This window comes from Scyliorhinus torazame, chromosome 12, assembly GCF_047496885.1.
Source record: "Scyliorhinus torazame isolate Kashiwa2021f chromosome 12, sScyTor2.1, whole genome shotgun sequence".
Lineage (NCBI taxonomy): Eukaryota > Metazoa > Chordata > Chondrichthyes > Carcharhiniformes > Scyliorhinidae > Scyliorhinus > Scyliorhinus torazame.
In genome coordinates, this window is record NC_092718.1 from 72,333,617 (window position 1) to 72,355,774 (window position 22,158).

A 22,158-nucleotide genomic window follows, 5' to 3' on the forward strand; every position below is an offset into this window, starting at 1 on the left:
AGACTGAGATACCTGTCCGGACCCCTCACACTGAGATACCTGTCCAGACCCCTCACACTGAGATACCTGTCCAGACCCCCACTCAAGCTGAGATGCCTGTCCAGACCCCTCACACTGACGTACCTGTCTTGACCCCTCACACTGAGATACCTGTCCAGACCCCTCACACTGAGATACCTGCCCAGACCCCTCACACTGAGATATCTGTCCAGACTCACCCTCACACTGAGATACCTGTCCAGACCCCTCACACTGAGATACCTGTCCGGACACCTCACACTGAGATACCTGTCCAGACCCCTCACACTGAGATACCTGTCGAGACTCCCCCTCAAGCTGAGATACCTGTCCAGAACCCTCACACTGAGATACCTGTCCAGACACCCCCTCACACTGAGATACCCATCCTGACCCCCCCCCTCACTGAGATACCTGTCCAGACCCCTCCTCCCTCACACTGAGATACCTGTCCAGACCCCCCCTCACACTGAGATACCTGTCCAGACCCTTCACACTGACGTACCAGTCCAGACTCCTCAGACTGAGATACCTGTCCAGACCCCTCACACTGAGATACCTGTCCAGACCCCTCCTCCCTCACACTGAGATACCTGTCCACGCCACAACCCCCCTCATACTCAGATACCTGTCCGGACCCCCCACACTGAGATACCCGTCCAGACCCCTGACACTTAGATATCTGTCCGGGCCATCCCCTCACACTGAGTTACCTGTCCGGATCCCCCCCCCCTCACACTGAGATACCTGTCCAGACCCCCCCCTCAGACTGAGATACCCTCTTGACCCCCCACCCCCGCTCACACTGAGATACCTGTCCAGACCCCTCACACTGAGATACCTGTCCAGACCCCTCACACTGAGATACCCGTCCTGAACCCCCCCCCCTCACACTGACATACCTGTCCAGACCCCCCCCTCAGACTGAGATACCTGTCCAGGCCCACTCCCCTCACACTGAGATACCTGTCCAGACCCCCCCCCCCTCACGCTGAGATACCTGTCCAGACACCCCCCCCCTCACACTGAGATACCTGTCCAGAACCCCCCCCCTCACTCAGTTACCTGTCCGGACACCCCCCCTCACACTGAGATACCTGTCCAGATCCCCCCTCGCACAGAGATACCCGTCCAGACCCCCCCTCACGCTGAGATACCTGTCCAGACCCCCCCCCTCACACTGAGATACCTGTCCAGACCCCCCCCCCTCACGCTGAGATACCTGTCCAGACACCCCCCCCCTCACACTGAGATACCTGTCCAGAACCCCCCCCTCACTCAGTTACCTGTCCGGACACCCCCCCCTCACACTGAGATACCTGTCCAGATCCCCCCTCGCACAGAGATACCTGTCCAGACCCCTCACACTGAGATACCTGTCCTGACCCCCCCTCATACTGAGATACGCGTCCTGACAGCCCCCCCCCCTCACACTGATTTACCTGTCCAGACCCCCCCCTCACACTGAGATACCTGTCCAAACCTCTCACATACCTGTCCAGACCCCCCTCACACTGGGGATAACTGCACAGAGCACCCCTCAAACTGGGGGTACCTGCACGCATTCCCCCCCTCCCCCCACTGGGTTAACTGTTGGATCATCTCTCACCCTGGGGTATCTGCTTGCAACCCCTCCCTCCCCTCACTGGGACACTGCTCTGAACCCAGCTGCCATAGACTCACTGCAAAGTGTTCGTAGAGCTGGTAAGTGAGTAGTGGGTTTGGTAATTCACGGAAGTAGAGTTTGCAGAGCGAGCTGACACAGTGGATATCCTGCATATAAACATCCCTCTCCAAATCAGGTGTCTGGTCAGAGTCAAACATGTGGCTGAGGGACAGGGAGAGAGAAAAAGAGAGTTACTGATAATCAGAGAGAGAGGGTTACTGATGTGGTAAACCTGGCAGGGCCTGGATTTTAGGCCCGATAAAATCGGACATTTTAAATTAAGAATTGGACATTTTGAATCAAACTGCAGTCAATCTCAGCCAGACTGATGGGAATTCAGACTTGACCAAAGTCAAATACACAAAAGGCAGGCAAACTGCCAGAACATGTCGAGAACTGCCCTGTCAATCAAGCATTGATTCTATTGATATGCACCAATTTGTTTTGGGTGGCCCGGATCGAGCCAGACTATTTGCCACCCAGAGTTCCTGCCTTCATCATATATGGCAACAGGTTACATGCGAACAACACCACCAGAGATGGACACCTGGGGCCGGGCTCCGACATCCTGTCAAGCGGTCATCATCTAATCCATTGGGTATTGGGAGCCCCTCCTGAGGCCTGATTAACTGAATGCCAGCAAGTTTCTAGATAGGCGCTAAGGGGGATAAAGGTAAACACCCAAACACACCCCAGCGAAGACCTGACGCAGAGGTGATCTTGACCATCCGGAAGACTGACCAGAGAAGGACAGAAGGAACCAGTGAGACCCACCTTCGCAACAATAGATCAGACACACAGCTTAACCAAGTTCATCAATTCGGGTAGCATAAAGAATCTTGGGAATCTTTAGTATATGGGTTTGGGTTAGTTTAAAGGTAAATATTGGGCAGGATTCTCCGTGCCAAAATCTCACTCGGCGCAGGGTCGGAGAATGGGCGTCAATCCCGAAATTGGACCTGACGCCGCTCCCGCGATTCTCCAGGCCCCCGCGATTCTCCAGGCCCCGGGACTAGTTTAGCACAGTGGGCTAAGACAGCTGGCTTGAAACGCAGAACAAGACCAACAGCGCGGGTTCAATTCCTGTTCCAGCCTCCCCAAACAGGCGGCGGAATGTGGCGACTAGGGGCTTTTCACAGTAACTTCATTGAAGCCTACTTGTGACAATAAGCGATTATTATTGGATTGGATTTGTTTATTGTCACGTGTACCGAGGTACAGTGAAAAGTATTTTTCTGCGAGCAGCTCAACAGATCATTAAGTACATGGGAAGAAAGGGAATAAAAGAAAATACATAATAGGGCAACACAACATATATAATGTAACTACATAAGCACTGGCATCGGATGAAGCATACAGGGTGTAGTGTTAATGAGGTCAGTCCATAAGAGGGTCATTTAGGAGTCTCGTGACTGTGGGGAAGAAGCTGTTTTTGAGTGTGTTCGTGTGTGTTCTCAAGACTTCTGTATCTCCTGCCTGATGGAAGAAGTTGGAAGAGTAAGTAAGCCGGGTGGGAGGGATCTTTGATTATGCTGCCCGCTTTCCCCAGGCAGTGGGAGATGTAGATGGAGTCAATGGAAAGGAGGCAGGTTTGTGTGATGGACTGGGCGGTGATCATGACTCTCTGAAGTTTCTTGCGGTCCTGGGCCGAGCAGTTGCCATACCAGGCTGTGATGCAGCCCGATAGGATGCTTTCTATGTAAAAGTTGGTAAGGGTTAATGTGGACATGCCGAATTTCCTTAGTTTCCTGAGGAAGTATAGGCGCTGTTGTGCTTTCTTGGTGGTAGCGTCGACGTGGGTGGACCAGGACAGATTTTTGGAGATGTGCACCCCTAGGAATTTGAAACTGCTAAACATCTCCACCTCGGCCCCGTTGATGCTGACAGGGGTGTGTACAGTACTTTGCTTCCTGAAGTCAATGACCAGCTCTTTAGTTTTGTTGGCATTGAGGGAGAGATTGTTGTCGCTGCACCACTCCACTAGGTTCTCGATCTCCCTCCTGTATTCGGACTCGTCGTTATTCGAGATCCGGCCCACTATGGTCGTACCGTCAGCAAACTTGGAAATGGAGTTGGAACCAAGTTTTGCCATGCAGTCGTGTGTGTACAGGGAGTAGAGTAGGGAGCTAAGTACGCAGCCTTGCGGGGCCCCGGTGTTGAGGACTATTGTGGAGGAGGTGTTGTTGTTCATTCTTACTGATTGTGGTCTGTTGGTCAGAAAATCGAGGATCCAGTTGCAGTGTGGGGAGCCAAGTCCTCGGTTTTGGAGCTTTGATATGAGCTTGGCTGGGATTATGGTGTTGAAGGCGGAGCTGTAATCAATAAATAGGAGTCTGATGTAGGAGTCCTTGGGCGGGATTCTCCGCAATCGGCGCGATGTCCGCCGACCGGCGCCAAAAACAGCACGAATCAGTCCGGCATCGTGCCGCCCCAAAGGTGCGGAATTCTCCGCGTCTTGAGGGGCCGAGCCCTCACCTCGAGGGGCGCCTTTGGTGCCCCGCCAGCTGGCGTGGAAATGACTTTGCCGTGCGGCGCATGCGCGGGAGCGTCAGCGGCCGCTCACGGCATCCCCACGAATGCGCAGTGGAGGGGGTCTCTTCCACCTCCGCCATAGTGAAGACCATGGCGAAGGCGGAAGGTAAAGAGTGCCCCCACGGCACAGGCCCGCCCACGGATTGGTGGGCCCCGATCGCAGGCTAGGCCACCGTGGGGGCACCCCCCCCGGGGCCAGATCGCCCCGCACCCCCCCCAGGACCCCGGAGCCTGCCCGCGCTGCCTTATCACGCCGGTAAGAGAGGTGGTTTGATTCTCGCCGGCGAGACAGGCATTCCAGCAGTGGAACTTTGGCCCATCGCGGGCCGGAGAATCGCCGGGGGCACGCCAACCGGCGCGGCGCGATTCCCACCCCCCGCCGAATATCCGGTGCCGGAGAATTCGGCAACCAGCGGGGGCGGGATTCACGCCTGCCTCCCGGCGATTCTCCGACCCGGCGGGAGGGTCGGAGAATCCCGCCCCTTGTTTTCGAGATGCTGTAGGGATGAGTGTAGGGCCAGGGAAATGGCCCTATATTATATTATGGCCGTATGTTATATTATTAATTGCCCCCAATCAGGTGTGCGCAGTCGGCCCAGCGCTGGTCGGGGGCCATTGAAAGAATCGCCGGCTTTTAAAGCAGGCCAGCAGCACGGTTCAATTCCCATACCAGCGTCCCCGAACAGGCGCCGGAATGTGGCGACTAGGGGCTTTTCACAGTAACTTCATTGTAGCCTACTCGTGACAATAAGCAATTTTCATTTCATTTCATTTCTCCAAATCACGCCGAGTCCCCGCCAGCGTGGTTCTCTCATGGTTCCACCCGGAGGGCACTCGGCGCGGCGGCTACGGACTCAGTCTGCGGCCGCCCTGGTGGGGGGCGAGAGGATCATTCACCGGAGGGGAACCTCCAGGGCGGCCAGGCTATCGATTGGGGGCCACTGATCTGGGGGGGGGCCTATCTTCTTGGCGCCGGTCCGCGGTGTGGGTCGGCCATGTCGTGCGGGGCGGCTGCCGAAGGCTGCCACAGTGCGTACGCGCGGACCCCCGACCGGAAGTGGAGGGCTCCGTAACGGCACTCCGGGACCCTGCTATCCCCTTCCAGGTAAGTGAATCGCTCCAGACTTTCTTCAGGAAAGTCCGGAATGATTTGCGAGCTTTTTTCCGCTGCCGTGCAGACATAGCCCCATTATTGGAGAACCCCGCCCATTGTTTGTTGAAAAAAATTGGTTTGACTTTATACTTCTGTTGTTCTTTGTTATCTCGCTAACAGAGGCATCTGGGTTAAACTTTGATCAGTACACTGTTCGAAATATCAGAGATTTTACAGATACAACACTTTTTTAAAAGATGTATTTTATTACAAACGTATATGAAATGTACAACACCTAAACAATTCGGGAAACAAGCAACACACAACTATACAGTTTGTACAAATGCTTCCCCTTTAACCCCCTCTCCCATATCCCCCCCTCACTCTCCCGCGTCAAACAACTCCTCAACACGGTTACCTACCTTGCCTCAAAACCCCCCCCTCTGAACCCCTTAACTCGCAATTAACCTTTTCCAGACTAAGAAATTCATCCAAATCCCCCAGCCAGGCCGCTACCTCAGTGGCATTGCTAACCCAGCCAGGCTGCTACCCCCAGTGGCGTTGCTAACCCAGCCAGGCCGCTACTCCCGGTGACATTGCTCACCCAGCCAGGCTGCTACCCCCGGTAACATTGCTCACCCAGCCAGGCTGCTACCCCCGGTGGCATTGCTAACCCAGCCAGGCTGCTACCCCCGGTGACATTGCTCACCCAGCCAGGCTGCTACCCCCGGTAACATTGCTCACCCAGCCAGGCTGCTACCCCCGGTAACATTGCTCACCCAGCCAGGCTGCTACTCCCGGTGACATTGCTCACCCAGCCAGGCTGCTACCCCCGGTGACATTGCTCACCCAGCCAGGCTGCTACCCCCGGTAACATTGCTCACCCAGCCAGGCTGCTACTCCCGGTGACATTGCTCACCCAGCCAGGCTGCTACCCCCGGTGACATTGCTCACCCAGCCAGGCTGCTACCCCCGGTGACATTGCTCACCCAGCCAGGCTGCTACCCCCGGTGACATTGCTCACCCAGCCAGGCTGCTACCCCCGGTGACATTGCTCACCCAGCCAGGCTGCTACTCCCGGTGACATTGCTCGCCCAGCCAGGCTGCTACCCCCGGTAACATTGCTCAACCAGCCAGGCTGCTACTCCCGGTGACATTGCTCACCCAGCCAGGCTGCTACCCCCGGTGACATTGCTCACCCAGCCAGGCCGCTACCCCCGGTGACATTGCTCACCCAGCCAGGCCCCTACCCCCGGTGACATTGCACACCCAGCCAGGCCGCTACTCCCGGTGACATTGCTCACCCAGCCAGGCTGCTACTCCCGGTGACATTGCTCACCCAGCCAGGCCGCTACTTCCGGTGACATTGCTCACCCAGCCAGGCTGCTACCCCCGGTGGCATTGCTAACCCAGTCAGGCTGCTAGCCCCGGTGACATTGCTCACCCAGCCAGGCTGCTACCCCCGGTAACACTGCTCAACCAGCCAGGCTGCTACTCCCGGTGACATTGCTCACCCAGCCAGGCTGCTACCCCCGGTGACATTGCTCACCCAGCCAGGCTGCTACCCCCGGTAACATTGCTCACCCAGCCAGGCTGCTACTCCCGGTGACATTGCTCACCCAGCCAGGCTGCTACCCCCGGCGACATTGCTCACCCAGCCAGGCTGCTATCCCCGGTGACATTGCTCACCCAGCCAGGCCGCTACTTCCGGTGACATTGCTCACCCAGCCAGGCAGCTACTCCCGGTGACATTGCTCACCCAGCCAGGCAGCTATTCCCGGTGACATTGCTCACCCAGCCAGGCTGCTACCCCCAGTGGCGTTGCTCACCCAGCCAGGCCACTACTCCCGGTGACATTGCTCACCCCGCCAGGCCGCTACCCCAGTGACATTGCTCACCCAGCCAGGCTGCTACCCCCGGTGACATTGCTCACCCAGCCAGGCTGCTACCCCCGGTGACATTGCTCACCCAGCCAGGCTGCTACTCCCGGTGACATTGCTCGCCCAGCCAGGCTGCTACCCCCGGTAACATTGCTCACCCAGCCAGGCTGCTACTCCCGGTGACATTGCTCACCCAGCCAGGCTGCTACCCCCGGTGACATTGCTCACCCAGCCAGGCCGCTACCCCCGGTGACATTGCTCACCCAGCCAGGCCGCTACCCCCGGTGACATTGCTCACCCAGCCAGGCCGCTACTCCCGGTGACATTGCTCACCCAGCCAGGCTGCTACCCCCGGTGACATTGCTCACCCAGCCAGGCTGCTACTCCCAGTGACATTGCTCACCCAGCCAGGCAGCTACTCCCGGTGACATTGCTCACCCAGCCAGGCCGCTACTCCCGGTGACATTGCTCACCCAGCCAGGCAGCTACTTCCGGTGACATTGCTCACCCAGCCAGGCCGCTACTCCCGGTGACATTGCTCACCAAGCCAGGCCGCTACTTCCGGTGACATTGCTCACCCAGCCAGGCAGCTACTCCCGGTGACATTGCTCACCCAGCCAGGCAGCTACTCCCGGTGACATTGCTCGCCCAGCCAGGCTGCTACCCCCGGTAACATTGCTCACCCAGCCAGGCTGCTACTCCCGGTGACATTGCTCACCCAGCCAGGCTGCTACCCCCGGTGACATTGCTCACCCAGCCAGGCCGCTACCCCCGGTGACATTGCTCACCCAGCCAGGCCGCTATCCCCGGTGACATTGCTCACCCAGCCAGGCCGCTACTCCCGGTGACATTGCTCACCCAGCCAGGCAGCTACTCCCGGTGACATTGCTCACCCAGCCAGGCCGCTACTTCCGGTGACATTGCTCACCCAGCCAGGCAGCTACTCCCGGTGACATTGCTCACCCAGCCAGGCTGCTACCCCCAGTGGCGTTGCTCACCCAGCCAGGCCACTACTCCCGGTGACATTGCTCACCCAGCCAGGCCGCTACCCCAGTGACATTGCTCACCCAGCCAGGCTGCTACCCCCGGTGACATTGCTCACCCAGCCAGGCTGCTACCCCCAGTGGCGTTGCTCACCCAGCCAGGCTGCTACTCCCGGTGACATTGCTCACCCAGCCAGGCTGCTACCCCCGGTGATATTGCTCATGGAGCCAGGCTGCTACCCCAATAGCATTGCTCAACCAGCCAGGCTGCTACCCCCAGTGGTGTTGCTCACCCAGCCAGGCTGCTACCCCCGGTGACATTGCTCACCCAGCCAGGCTGCTACTCCCGGTGACATTGCTCACCCAGCCAGGCTGCTACCCCAGTGACATTGCTCACCCAGCCAGGCCGCTACCCACGGTGAATTTGCTCACCCAGCCAGGCTGCTACACCCAGTGACATTGCTCACCCAGCCTGGCTGCTACCCCCGGTGGCGTTGCTCACCCAGCCAGGCTGCTACCCCCAGTGACATTGCTCACCCAGCCTGGCTGCTACCCCCGGTGGCATTGCTCCCCCAGCCAGGCTGCTACCCCCGGTGGCGTTGCTCACCCAGCCAGGCTGCTACCCCCAGTGACATTGCTCCCCCAGCCTGGCTGCTACCCCCGGTGGCGTTGCTCACCCAGCCAGGCAACTACCACAGTGGCATCGCTCACCCAGCCAGGCTGCTACCCCCAGTGGCGTTGCCCACCCAGCCAGGCTGCTACCCCCAGTGACATTGCTCACCCAGCCAGGCAACTACCACAGTGGCATTGATCACCCAGCCAGGCTGCACCCCCGGTGACATTGCTCACCCAGCCAGGCTGCTACCCCCGGTGGCGTTGCTCATCCAGCCAGGCAACTACCACAGTGGCATTGATCACCCAGCCAGGCTGCACCCCCGGTGACATTGCTCACCCAGCCAGGCTGCTACCCCAGTGACATTGCTCACCCAGCCAGGCTGCTACCCCCGGTGACATTGCTCACCCAGCCAGGCTGCTACCCCAGTGACATTGCTCACCCAGCCAGGCTGCTACCCCAGTGACATTGCTCACCCAGCCAGGCTGCTACCCCAGTGGCATTGCTCACCCAGCCAGGCTGCTCCCCCCGCTGACATTGCTCACCCTGCCAGGCTGCTACCCCCGCTGACATTGCTCACCCAGCCAGGCTGCTACCCCCGGTGGTGTTGCTCACCCAGCCAGGCTGCTACCCCCGGTGGCGATGCTCACCCAGCCAGGCCGCTACCCCCGGTAGCATTGCTCCCCCAGCCAGGCTGCTACCCCCGGTAACATTGCTCACCCAGCCAGGCTGCTACCCCCGGTGACATTGCTCACCCAGCCAGGCTGCTACCCCCGGTAACATTGCTCACCCAGCCAGGCTGCTACTCCCGGTGACATTGCTCACCCAGCCAGGCTGCTACCCCCGGTGACATTGCTCACCCAGCCAGGCTGCTACCCCCGGTGACATTGCTCACCCAGCCAGGCTGCTACCCCCGGTGAGATTGCTCACCCAGCCAGGCTGCCACCCCCGGTGACATTGCTCACCCAGCCAGGCTGCTACCCCCGGTGACATTGCTCGCCCAGCCAGGCTGCTACCCCCGGTAACATTGCTCACCCAGCCAGGCCGCTACCCCCGGTGACATTGCTCACCCAGCCAGGCCGCTACCCCCGGTGACATTGCTCACCCAACCAGGCCGCTACTCCCGGTGACATTGCTCACCCAGCCAGGCTGCTACTCCCGGTGACATTGCTCACCCAGCCAGGCCGCTACTTCCGGTGACATTGCTCACCCAGCCAGGCAGCTACTCCCGGTGACATTGCTCACTCAGCCAGGCTGCTACCCCCAGTGGCGTTGCTCACCCAGCCAGGCCACTACTCCCGGTGACATTGCTCACCCAGCCAGGCCGCTACCCCAGTGACATTGCTCACCCAGCCAGGCTGCTACCCCCGGTGACATTGCTCACCCAGCCAGGCTGCTACCCCCAGTGGCGTTGCTCACCCAGCCAGGCTGCTACTCCCGGTGACATTGCTCACCCAGCCAGGCTGCTACCCCCGGTGATATTGCTCACGGAGCCAGGCTGCTACCCCAATAGCATTGCTCAACCAGCCAGGCTGCTACCCCCAGTGGTGTTGCTCACCCAGCCAGGTTGCTACCCCCGGTGACATTGCTCACCCAGCCAGGCTGCTACTCCCGGTGACATTGCTCACCCAGCCAGGCTGCTACCCCAGTGACATTGCTCACCCAGCCAGGCCGCTACCCCCGGTGGTGTTGCTCACCCAAACAGGTGCTACCCCGGTGGCATTCCTCACCCAGCCAGGCTGCTACCCCCGGTGATATTGCTCTTCCAGCCATGCCGCTACCCCCGGTGGCGTTGCTCACCCAGCCAGGCCGCTGCCCCTGGTGGCATTGCTCGCCCGGCCAGGTGGCTACCCACGGTGAATTTGCTCACCCAGCCAGGCTGCTACACCCAGTGACATTGCTCACCCAGCCTGGCTGCTACCCCCGGTGGCGTTGCTCACCCAGCCAGGCTGCTACCCCAGTGACATTGCTCACCCAGCCTGGCTGCTACCCCCGGTGGTGTTGCTCACCCAGCCAGGCTGCTACCCCCAGTGACATTGCTCACCCAGCCAGGCTGCTACCCAGAGTGACATTGCTCACCCAGCCTGGCTGCTACCCCCGGTGGCGTTGCTCACCCAGCCAGGCTGCTACCACAGTGGCATTGCTCACCCAGCCAGGCTGCTACCCCCAGTGGCATTGATCACCCAGCCAGGCTGCTACCCCCGGTGACATTGCTCACCCAGCCAGGCTGCTACCACCAGTGGCATTGCTCACCCAGCCAGGCTGCTACCCCCGGTGACATTGCTCACCCAGCCAGGCTGCTACCACCAGTGGCATTGCTCACCCAGCAAGGCTGCTACCCCAGTGACATTGCTCACCCAGCCAGGCTGCTACCCCAGTGACATTGCTCACCCAGCCAGGCCGCTACCCCCGGTGGCAGTGCTCACCCAGCCAGGCCGCTAACCCAGTAGCATTGCTCCCCCAGCCAGGCCGCTACCCCCGGTGGCATTGCTCACCCAGCCTGGCTGCTACCCCCGGTGGCATTGCTCACCCAGCCAGGCTGCTACCCCCGGTGGCAATGCTCACCCAGCCTGGCTGCTACCCCAGGGGCATTGCTCACCCAGCCAGGCTGCTAACGCCGGTGGCATTGCTCACCCAGCCTGGCTGCTACCCCAGTGGCATTGCTCACCCAGCCAGGCGGCTACCCCAGTGGCGTTGCTCACTCAGCCAGGCTGCTACACCGGTGGCATTGCTCACCCAGCCAGGCCACTACCCCCGGTGGCATTGCTCACCCAGCCAGGCCGCTACCCCCGGTGGCATTGCTCACCCAGTCTGGCTGCTACCCCAGAGGCATTGCTCACCCAGCCAGGCTGCTACCGCCGGTGGCATTGCTCACCCAGCCTGGCTGCTACCCCAGTGGCGTTGCTCACTCAGCCAGGCTGCTACCCCGGTGGCATTGCTCACCCAGCCTAGCTGCTACCCCAGTGGCATTGCTCACTCAGCCAGGCTGCTACCCCCGGTGGCATTGCTCACCCAGCCTGGCTGCTACCCCGGTGGCATTGCTCACCCAGCCTGGCTGCTACCCCTGGTGGCATTGCTCACTCAGCCAGGCTGCTACCCCCGGTGCCATTGCTCACTCAGCCAGGCTGCTACCCCCGGTGCCATTGCTCACCCAGCCAGGCTGCTACCCCCGGTGCCATTGCTCACCCAGCCAGGCTGCTACCCCCGGTGACATTGCTCACCCAGCCTGGCTGCTACCCCTGGTGTCATTGCTCACCCAGCCAGGCTGCTACCCCCGGTGCCATTGCTCACCCAGCCAGGCTGCTACCCCCGGTGACATTGCTCACCCAACCAGGCCGCTACCCCAGTGGCATTGCTCACCCAGGCAGGCCGCTACCCCCGGTGACATTGCTCACCCAGCCAGGCCGCTTCCCTAGTCGCATTGCTCACCCAGCCAGGCCGCTACCTCAGTGACATTGCTCACCCAGCCAGGCTGCTACCCCCGGTGACATTGCTCACCCAGCCAGGCCGCTACCCCAGTGGCGTTGCTCACCCAGCCAGGCCGCTACCCCCGGTGACATTGCTCACCCAGCCAGGCTGCTACCCCCGGTGACATTGCTCACCCAGCCAGGCCGCTACCCCAGTGGCGTTGCTCACCCAGCCAGGCCGCTACCCCAGTGGTGTTGCTCACCCAGCCAGGCCGCTACCCCCGGTGACATTGCTCACCCAGCCAGGCTGCTACCCCCAGTGGCATTGCTCACCCAGCCAGTCCGCTACCCCCGGTGACATTGCTCACCCAGCCAGGCTGCTACCCCCAGTGACATTGCTCACCCAGCCAGGCTGCTACCCCAGTGACATTGCTCACCCAGCTTGGCCGCTACCCCCGTTGGCGTTGCTCACCCAGCCAGGCCGCTACCCCGGTGGCATTACTCACCCAGCCAGGCTGCTACCCCAGTGGCATTGCTCACCCAGCCAGGCTGCTACCCCAGTGGCATTGCTCACCCAGCCAGGCTGCTACCCCAGTGGCATTGCTCACTCAGCTAGGCCGCTACACCTGGTGGCGTTGTTCACCCAGCCAGGCCGCTACTCCTGGTGGTGTTGTTCACCCAGCCAGGCTGCTACCCCAGTGGCATTGCTGACTGCCACTCCAATAAAATTAGTCGCTGGGCAATCAGAGAGTCGAAAGCCACAATATCGGCCTTCCCCCCACCCCCGCCTCCATCAGCTCCAGCTTCTCCGATATACAGTTGCTTCACAACGCCAAAGTCCCAGGTTCGATTCCCGGCTGGGGTCACTGTCTGTGTGGAGTCTGCACGTTCTCCCTCTGTCTGCATGGGTTTCCTCAGGGTGCTCTGGTTTCCTCCCACAAGTCCCGAAAGACGTGCAGTTAGGTCATTTGGACAATCTGAATTCTCCCTCTGTACCCAAACAGGCGCCGGAATGTGGCGACTCGGGGATTTTCACAGTAACTTCATTGCAGTTTTAATGTAAGCCTACTTGTGACAATAAAGGTTATTAAAAAATAGAAAGACCCTAAATATTGCCACCAAAGGGTCCACCTTAACCTCCCCCTCACTATGTTTGCTAGCGGCGCAACACTCCCGCCCAGAATCTCTCCAACATTTCGCAGCCCCAGAACATATGTGCGCGTGATTCGCTGGTCCTCACCCACACTTCTCACACTCGTCTGCCACCACTTGAAAGAACTCACTGATTCTTGCCCACGTCAAATGCACCCTGTGTATGACCTTGAACTGTATCAGGCTCATCCTTGGGTACGAGGAGGTCGCATTTACCCTTCGTAGTGCCTCACTCCATACTCCCCAGTTTATCTCCCTTCCCAGCTCCCCTTCCCACTTCTCCTTAATCGTCACCACCCGCTCACCTCCCTGTTCTCCCAGCCACCCGTATATGTCTGTGATCCTGCCCTTCCCTTCCACATCCAGAAGCAACAGTCGCTCCAGCAGGGCGTATCTCGGCAACCTGGGGAACTTCTTTCCAAACCTTCCGCGCAAAGTCCCTTACCTGCAGGTACCTAAACTCACTTCCTCTCGGGAGCTCTGCTCTCTCCTTCAATTCATCTGCACTGTCAAACCCTTCTTCCGGATACAATTTCTTCACCTTAACCAGCCTCAGTTCGTTCCATTTCCTATACGTGCCATCTATCCCCACCGGCTCAAACCCGTGATTCTCACACAACGGCATTAACACCGACATCCCCTCTTACTAAAGTGCCTCCTCAACTGGTTCCAAATCTTTACCGTGGGCTGCACCTCCGGGCTGCCTGAGTATCTGCTCGGCGCCATTGGCAACACTGCCATTACCATTGCCCTTAAACTGGAATCCTTATAGGATTCCTCCTCCATCCTAACCCACTCTACCCCCTCTCCTTCCCACCATCGCCTCACCTTCTCCACATTCGCTGCCCAATAGTAATGTAACAGGTTCGGCAACGCCAACCCTCCCTGCTGCTTCTGCCTCTGTAACAAGGTCCTCTTAACCCGTGGCACCTTCCCTGCCCATACAAAGTCCAAAATAATTGTGTTCAGTTTCCGAACAAAAGGCCTTCGGTATAAAGATCGGGAGTGTCTGGAAAATGAACAGGAACCTTGGTAGAATGTTCATCTTCACCACTTGGACCCTCCCCACCAACGTTTAGTGCAGCGTATCCCAATTCTTAAGATCCACCATGGCGTCCTCCATCAGCTTTGTTAAGTTCCACTTATGGAGTCCCATCCATTCCCTCGCTACCTGAATCCCCAAATACCTAAACCTATCCCTCGCTACCGTAAATGGCATCCCCCCTAAATTTGCCCGCCATCCCAGCTCTACCGTCTGCCATCCTCCCCTTTTGGCTCCAGCCCCGTTATTTTCACCCTATACCAGGCCCATCCAAGATTTCTCTGCCCCTGACCATGCTCCTTCTCCCACCTCACCTCATCGCGTCACCTTGCACGCCGTTTCGCCAACTCGACTCCAATGTCTTGATATATTCGGACCTTGTTCCCCTCCCATTCACAGTTGCATTTCTCCTTGGCCCACTGCAAATTCTTCTCTTTCTCCACAAACATCTGGAGCCTCATGATCATCGCCTGCAGTGGCTCCCCCGCTCAAGGCTTCTGCCACAGAGACTTGTGTCCTCTTTCCACATCAGGAGCTTTAACCAGCAGCCCTTCTACCACCAGCCCCGCCAACAACCTTGAAACATACCTCGTGGCACTCACACCTTCCACTCCTTCAGGCAGGCCCAATATCAGCAGGTTCTGCCTTCTCAGACTATTTTCCTGCTCCTCCACCTTTGCTCTCAATGTCTTGCAAAGGTCTCCTAAGAGCCCCACCTCCGCCTCCAATGCCACCACCCGATCGCTGTGGTCCGACATCACCCTCTCAATCTCTGGGATCTGCGACCCCTGCATCTCCAAGCATTTCTCCACCCTCTCCATCGAGCCCTTCAGGGGTGCCACAGCCCCTTCGATGGCCTTCGACCAGTCCTCCCGCATCTCCTTCCTCTGCTGGCGGATCTCTTCATTGATGAAGGCCATCAACTGCCCCATCTGGGGCTTTGCTACTTGTACTGACCCGTCCCCCTCCGCCATCTTTCCAGTGGCTTCTGTGCCACAGGTCCCTTCCAACTCCTTGGCCAGGTTTTTCACCTTCTTCTGCCGGGTTTGGTAACCAGCAGACATACCACTCCTAGGGGGAACATCTCCTCCGACTTTCAACAACACCTTTCTGTCGAAGTTGCACCCTATTTTGGGTAAAAAGAGCTCTTTTCTATGCCTTCAAGCAGGAGCTGCCCTGTGTGTGACCACGCACACCATGGTGTCATCGGAAGTCCCACACATAAAACACTGATAATCAGAGACAGAGGGAATGAAAGAGTGGAATTCTGTGATAGAGAGATGGTGAGCGTGGAATTCTGTGATGGAGAGATGGTGAGCGTGGAATTCTCGATGGAGAGATGGTGAGAGTGGAATCCTTGATGGAGAGATGGTGAGAGTGGAATTCTTGATGGAGAGATGGTGAGTGTGGAATTGTGTGATAGAGAGATGGTGAGAGTGGAATCCTCTGATGGAGAGATAGTGAGGGTGGAATCCTGTGATGGAGAGAGGGTGAGGGAGGCATAGAGAAGAGGTCTGTCTGTGCTCTGAGAGATGGAGATGGTGGGTTGGGCTTGTTTACCGTAATTTTTGAATGTTGGAAGAGATTCCAGAGAGCCGGTATATCCCATCAACAATCCCGTGTTCCTCGATAAATTCGGAGCAACTTCTCAACACTTGGGGGACTGCAGAATGAGAATAGTGAATATAGTGGGAGTTACATAGTCAGAGAGAAACTACAGAACGATAATAGTGAAATTAGTTAGAGTTACATACTCAGAGAGGGACTGTGGAATGAGAATAGTGAAATTAGGCAGAGTTACACACTCAGAATGACTGTAGAATGAGAATAGTGAGAGTTACGCATTGAGAGAGACTGCCGAATGTCAATAGTGAAACTAATGAGAGTTACACTCTCATTAGAGAGAGACTGCAGAATGGGAATAGTGAACTTAGTCAGGGTTACACAAACAGAGAGAGATTGCGGAAAGAGAATAATGAAATGAGTCAGAGTTACACACTTAGAGAGAGACTGCAGAGTAAATATAGTGAAATCAGTGGCAGTTACACATTCAGAGTGACTGCAGAATGACAATAGTGAAATTAGAGAGAGTTACACACACATCCACACAGAGAGTTACACCCCAGAGAGAGACTGCAGAGTAAGAATAGTGACATGACTGAGAGTTACTCACTCAGAGAGAGACTGCAGAATGAGAATAGTGAAATTAGTGACAGTCGCACACCGGGTGAGAGACTGCAGAGTAAGAATAGTGACACGAGTGAGAGTTACTCACTCAGAGAGAGACTGCAGAATGAGAATAATGAAATTAGTGAGAACTGCACACCAGGTGAGAGACTGTAGAGTAGGAATAGTGACGTGAGTGAGAGTTACTCACTCAGAGAGACTGCAGAATGGGAATAGTGAAGGTAGTGAACGTTGCACACTCAGAGAGAGATTGCCGAATGTGAATAGTGAAATTAGTGAAAGTTAGACACTAGAGAGAGACTGCAGAATGGGAATAGTGAAAATATTGAGAGTTACATCTAAGAGAGAGACTGCAGAGTGAAAACAGTGAAATTAGTGAGAGTGGCGCACTCCAGGAGAGACTGTGGAATGAGAATAATGAAATTAGTGAGAGTTAGACAATCAGAGGGCTGCAGAGTGAGAATAGTGAAATTTGTGAGAGTGACACTCAGAGAGAGACTGCAGAACAACAATAGTGAAAGCAGTCTGAGTTACACATTCATGAGGGACCGTGGAATAAGAATAGTGAAATTAGTGAGAGATACACACTCAGAGTCTGCAAAATGAGAGGAGTGAAATTATTGAGGATTGCACACTCAGAGAGATTGCAGAGTGAGTATACAGGACTTAGTGAGGGTTACACACTCATAGGGAGAATGTAGTAAAAAATAGTGAAGGCAGTGAGAGGGACACACTCAGAGTGAGACTGCAGAATGAGAATAGTGAAATTAATGAAAGCTCCACTCTCAGAAAGACTGCAGAATGAGAATAGTGAAATTAGTGAGAGGTACACACTCAGAGAGACTGCAGAATGGGAATAGTGAAGGTAGTGAGAGGTACACACTCAGAGAGACACTGCAGAATGGGAATAGTGATGGTAGTGAGAGGTACACACTCAGAGAGAGACTGCAGAAGGAGAATAGTGAAATTAGTGAACGCTACACCCTCAGAGAGATTGCAGAATGAGAATAGTGAAATTAGTGAGAGTGCACACTCAGAGAGAGACTGGTGAATGAGAACAGTGACACTAGTGAGAGTTAGACAATTAGAGTGGCTGCAGAATGAGAATAGTGAAAGCTGCTCACTGAGAGAGAATGCAGAGTGAGAATAGTGAAATTAATCAGAGTTATACACTCAGAAAGAGACTGCAGAGCAACAATAGTGAAGGTAGTGAAAGGTACACACTCAGAGAGACTGCAGAATGAGAATAGTGATATTAGTGAGAGGTACACACTCAGAGAGACTGCAGAGTGGGAATAGTGAAGGTAGTGAGAGGTACACACAGAGAGAGAGACTGCAGAATGGGAACAGTGAAGGTAGTGAGAGGTACACACTCAGAGAGACTGCAGAGTGGGAATAGTGAAGGTAGTGAGAGGTACATACTCAGAGAGAGACTGCAGAATGGGAATAGTGAAGGTAGTGAGAGGTACACACTCAGAGAGAGACTGCAGAATTGGAATAGTGAAGGTAGTGAGAGGTAGAGGTACACACTCAGAGAGAGACTGCAGAATGGGAATAGTGAAGGTAGTGAGAGGTACACACTCAGAGAGAGACTGCAGAGTGGGAATAGTGATATTAGTGAGAGGTACACACTCAGAGAGAGACTGCAGAATTGGAATAGTGAAGGTAGTGAGAGGTACACACTCAGAGAGAGAGACTGCAGAGTGGGAATAGTGAAGGTAGTGAGAGGTACACACTCAGAGAGAGACTGCAGAAAGAGAATAGTGAAGGTAGTGAGAGGTACACACTCAGAGAGAGACTGCAGAATGGGAATAGTGAAGGTCGTGAGAGGTACACTCTCAGAGAGAGACTGCAGAGTGGGAATAGTGATATTAGTGAGAGGTACACACTCAGAGAGAGACTGCAGAATTGGAATAGTGAAGGTAGTGAGAGGTACACACTCAGAGAGAGACTGAAGAGTGGGAATAGTGAAGGTAGTGAGAGGTACACACTCAGAGAGAGACTGCAGAGTGGGAATAGTGAAGGTAGTGAGAGGTACACACTCAGAGAGAGACTGCAGAATGGGAATAGTGAAGGTAGTGAGAGGTACACACACAGAGAGAGACTGCAGAATGGGAATAGTGAAGGTAGTGAGAGGTACACACTCAGAGAGAGACTGCAAAGTGGGAATAGTGAAGGTAGTGAGAGGTACACACTCAGAGAGAGACTGCAGAATGGGAATAGTGAAGGTAGTGAGAGGTACATACTCAGAGAGAGACTGCAGAATGGGAATAGTGAAGGTAGTGAGAGGTACACACTCAGAGAGAGACTGCAGAATTGGAATAGTGAAGGTAGTGAGAGGTAGAGGTACACACTCAGAGAGAGACTGCAGAATGGGAATAGTGAAGGTAGTGAGAGGTACACACTCAGAGAGAGAGACTGCAGAATGGGAATAGTGAAGGTAGTGAGAGGTACACACTCAGAGAGAGACTGAAGAGTGGGAATAGTGATATTAGTGAGAGGTACACACTCAGAGAGAGACTGCAGAATTGGAATAGTGAAGGTAGTGAGAGGTACACACTCAGAGAGAGAGACTGCAGAGTGGGAATAGTGAAGGTAGTGAGAGGTACACACTCAGAGAGAGACTGCAGAAAGAGAATAGTGAAGGTAGTGAGAGGTACACACTCAGAGAGAGACTGCAGAATGGGAATAGTGAAGGTCGTGAGAGGTACACTCTCAGAGAGAGACTGCAGAGTGGGAATAGTGATATTAGTGAGAGGTACACACTCAGAGAGAGACTGCAGAATTGGAATAGTGAAGGTAGTGAGAGGTACACACTCAGAGAGAGACTGAAGAGTGGGAATAGTGAAGGTAGTGAGAGGTACACACTCAGAGAGAGACTGCAGAGTGGGAATAGTGAAGGTAGTGAGAGGTACACACTCAGAGAGAGACTGCAGAATGGGAATAGTGAAGGTAGTGAGAGGTACACAGAGAGAGAGAGACTGCAGATGGGAATAGTGAAGGTAGTGAGAGGTACACACTCAGAGAGAGACTGCAAAGTGGGAATAGTGAAGGTAGTGAGAGGTACACACTCAGAGAGAGACTGCAGAATGGGAATAGTGAAGGTAGTGAGAGGTACATACTCAGAGAGAGACTGCAGAATGGGAATAGTGAAGGTAGTGAGAGGTACACACTCAGAGAGAGACTGCAGAATTGGAATAGTGAAGGTAGTGAGAGGTAGAGGTACACACTCAGAGAGAGACTGCAGAATGGGAATAGTGAAGGTAGTGAGAGGTACATACTCAGAGAGAGACTGCAGAATGGGAATAGTGAAGGTAGTGAGAGGTACACACTCAGAGAGAGACTGCAGAATTGGAATAGTGAAGGTAGTGAGAGGTACACACTCAGAGAGAGAGACTGCAGAATGGGAATGGTGAAGGTAGTGAGAGGTACACACTCAGAGAGAGACTGCAGAATGGGAATAGTGAAGGTAGTGAGAGGTACTCACTCAGAGAGAGACTGCAGAATGGGAATAGTGAAGGTAGTGAGAGGTACACACTCAGAGAGAGATTGCAGAATGGGAATAGTGAAGGTAGTGAGAGGTACACACTCAGAGAGAGATTGCAGAATGGGAATAGTGAAGGTAGTGAGAGGTACACACTCAGAGAGAGACTGCAGAAAGAGAATAGTGAAGGTAGTGAGAGGTACACACTCAGAGAGAGACTGCAGAGTGGGAATAGTGAAGGTAGTGAGAGGTACACACTCAGAGAGACTGCAGAAAGAGAATAGTGAAGGTAGTGCGAGGTACACACTCAGAGAGAGACTGCAGAATGGGAATAGTGAAATTTGAGAGGTTAACACTCAGTGAGAAACTGCAGAGTGAGAACAGTGAGATTAGTGAGAGTTACCCAGAGAGAGACAGCAGAATTAAAACAATGAAATTAGTGACCCCCCCCGCTCTCTCACACCTTCTCAGTGTCTCCACACCCTACCTCCCTCAATCTCTCTCCTCTCTCCACCTGTTCTCTCCTCTTCCCTCACTTCCGAACCTCTCCCTCTCTGCCCCTTCTGTTCTCACACAGTGCTCTCTCCCTCTCCTATTACAGCCTCTCACTCTTTCCCTCATATCTGTCCTAACTCCACCTCACTGCTCCTCCCTCCTCTCTCTCCCACCCAATTTACTCCTTTTCTCCTCCCTCCAAACTCAGTCCCGCTCACTCTCTCTGCGCTCTCTTCCTTTGCGCTCTCCCTCTCTCTCTCTCCCTCCTCTCACCCTCTTACTCCACTCTCTCTCCCTTCCTCTCTTCTACCCTCTTCTCAAGTCCTCCCTCTCTCCCTCCTCCTCTCTCATTTTCTCTCTCACCCCGACACGGTCTCTCCATCTCCTTCACTTTCTGTGCCTACCCCTCTTCCTTATTCTTAAGCTCTCTGCCTTCCTCTCTTTCTCCATTCATCCATCCATCGCTCCTTCCATCCATTCTCTCTCACTTTTCCTATCCGCTCCTCCTCTCTCTCTCACCTCTCTCTGTCCCTCCCTCCCTCCCCTCTCAATCATTCACTCCACGCTCCCTCTCTCCCTCCATCTGCTCTATCTCCCACCCTGTCTCTCTTTCCATCCCACTGCTCTCTACCTCCCCCTCTCTCTCCCACTCCCTCTACTCTCCCTCCCTCATCCTCATCCTCACTCTCACTCCACACTATTACATTCCCTCTGCTCTCTTTCCCTACCTCCTTCCATCCTTCCCTTCTCTCTCTCTCTATCAACTCTCCCTCCTTTCTTCCCTCTGCAACTTCTCCCTCCCACCACTCTCTCTCACTCCCTCTCTCCTAACTCACTTCCTCACCCTCCTACCTCCCTATCATTCTCATTCCCTCCCTCCAGGTGCTGGTGTTGTACCATCCAATCCAGAATTCAGTAGATGTTCTCCCAGATCACAGCCGAAGACTCTCTCCTTCAAGATTCCTCGCTGCTTCAGTTTCTGTCGAGTAGGCCGAGATTTCATGAAGTTCAGCAGCAAACCCATCAGTTTCCCATGTCTCTTAGACACTGTGGAGAGAAAAGGGATCACTCATTGGATCCTCTGGTGCTGACTGTGTATTTCCAGTAACTAATCAGTCATTTGTAGTCAGTGCAGCACTCCAGTACTGACCCTCCAACAGTGCAGCGCTCCCTCGGTACTGACACTCTGACAGTGCAGCACTCCCTCAGTTCTGACCCTCTGACAGTGCAGCACTCTCTCAGTGCTGACCCACTGACAGTGCAGCACTCCCTCAGTACTGACCCTCTGACGGTGCAGCACTCTCTCAGTGCTGACCCACTGACAGTGCAGCACTCCCTCAGTACTGACCCTCTGACAGTGCAGCATTCCCTCAGGACTGACCCTCTGACAGTGCGACACTCCCTCAGTAATGAACCTCTGACAGAGCAGCACTCACTCAGTACTGACCCTCTGACAGTGTGATACTCCCCCAGTACTGAACCTCCGATAGTGCAGCGCTCCCTCAGTACTGACCCTCTGAGAGTGCGACACTCCCTCAGTACTGACCCTCTGACAGTGCGACACTCCCTCAGTACTGAACCTCCGACAGTGCAACACTCCCTCAGT

General features: G+C 55.4%; 1 protein-coding gene across 5 annotated transcripts in view; it reads right to left on the reverse strand.

The window, feature by feature from the left end:
• LOC140386477 (rho GTPase-activating protein 32-like) overlaps positions 1–22,158 on the reverse strand; it is a 310,038-nt gene that overhangs the window by 132,894 nt on the left and 154,986 nt on the right. For all 5 annotated transcript variants that reach the window (XM_072468852.1, XM_072468850.1, XM_072468853.1 and 2 more), the window contains 3 exons: positions 21,450–21,599; positions 15,947–16,049; positions 1,702–1,846 (listed from right to left, as the gene is read on the reverse strand). In XM_072468852.1, the coding sequence (XP_072324953.1) occupies positions 1,702–1,846; positions 15,947–16,049; positions 21,450–21,599 (398 nt within the window). The remainder of the gene's footprint in view (positions 1–1,701; positions 1,847–15,946; positions 16,050–21,449; positions 21,600–22,158) is intronic.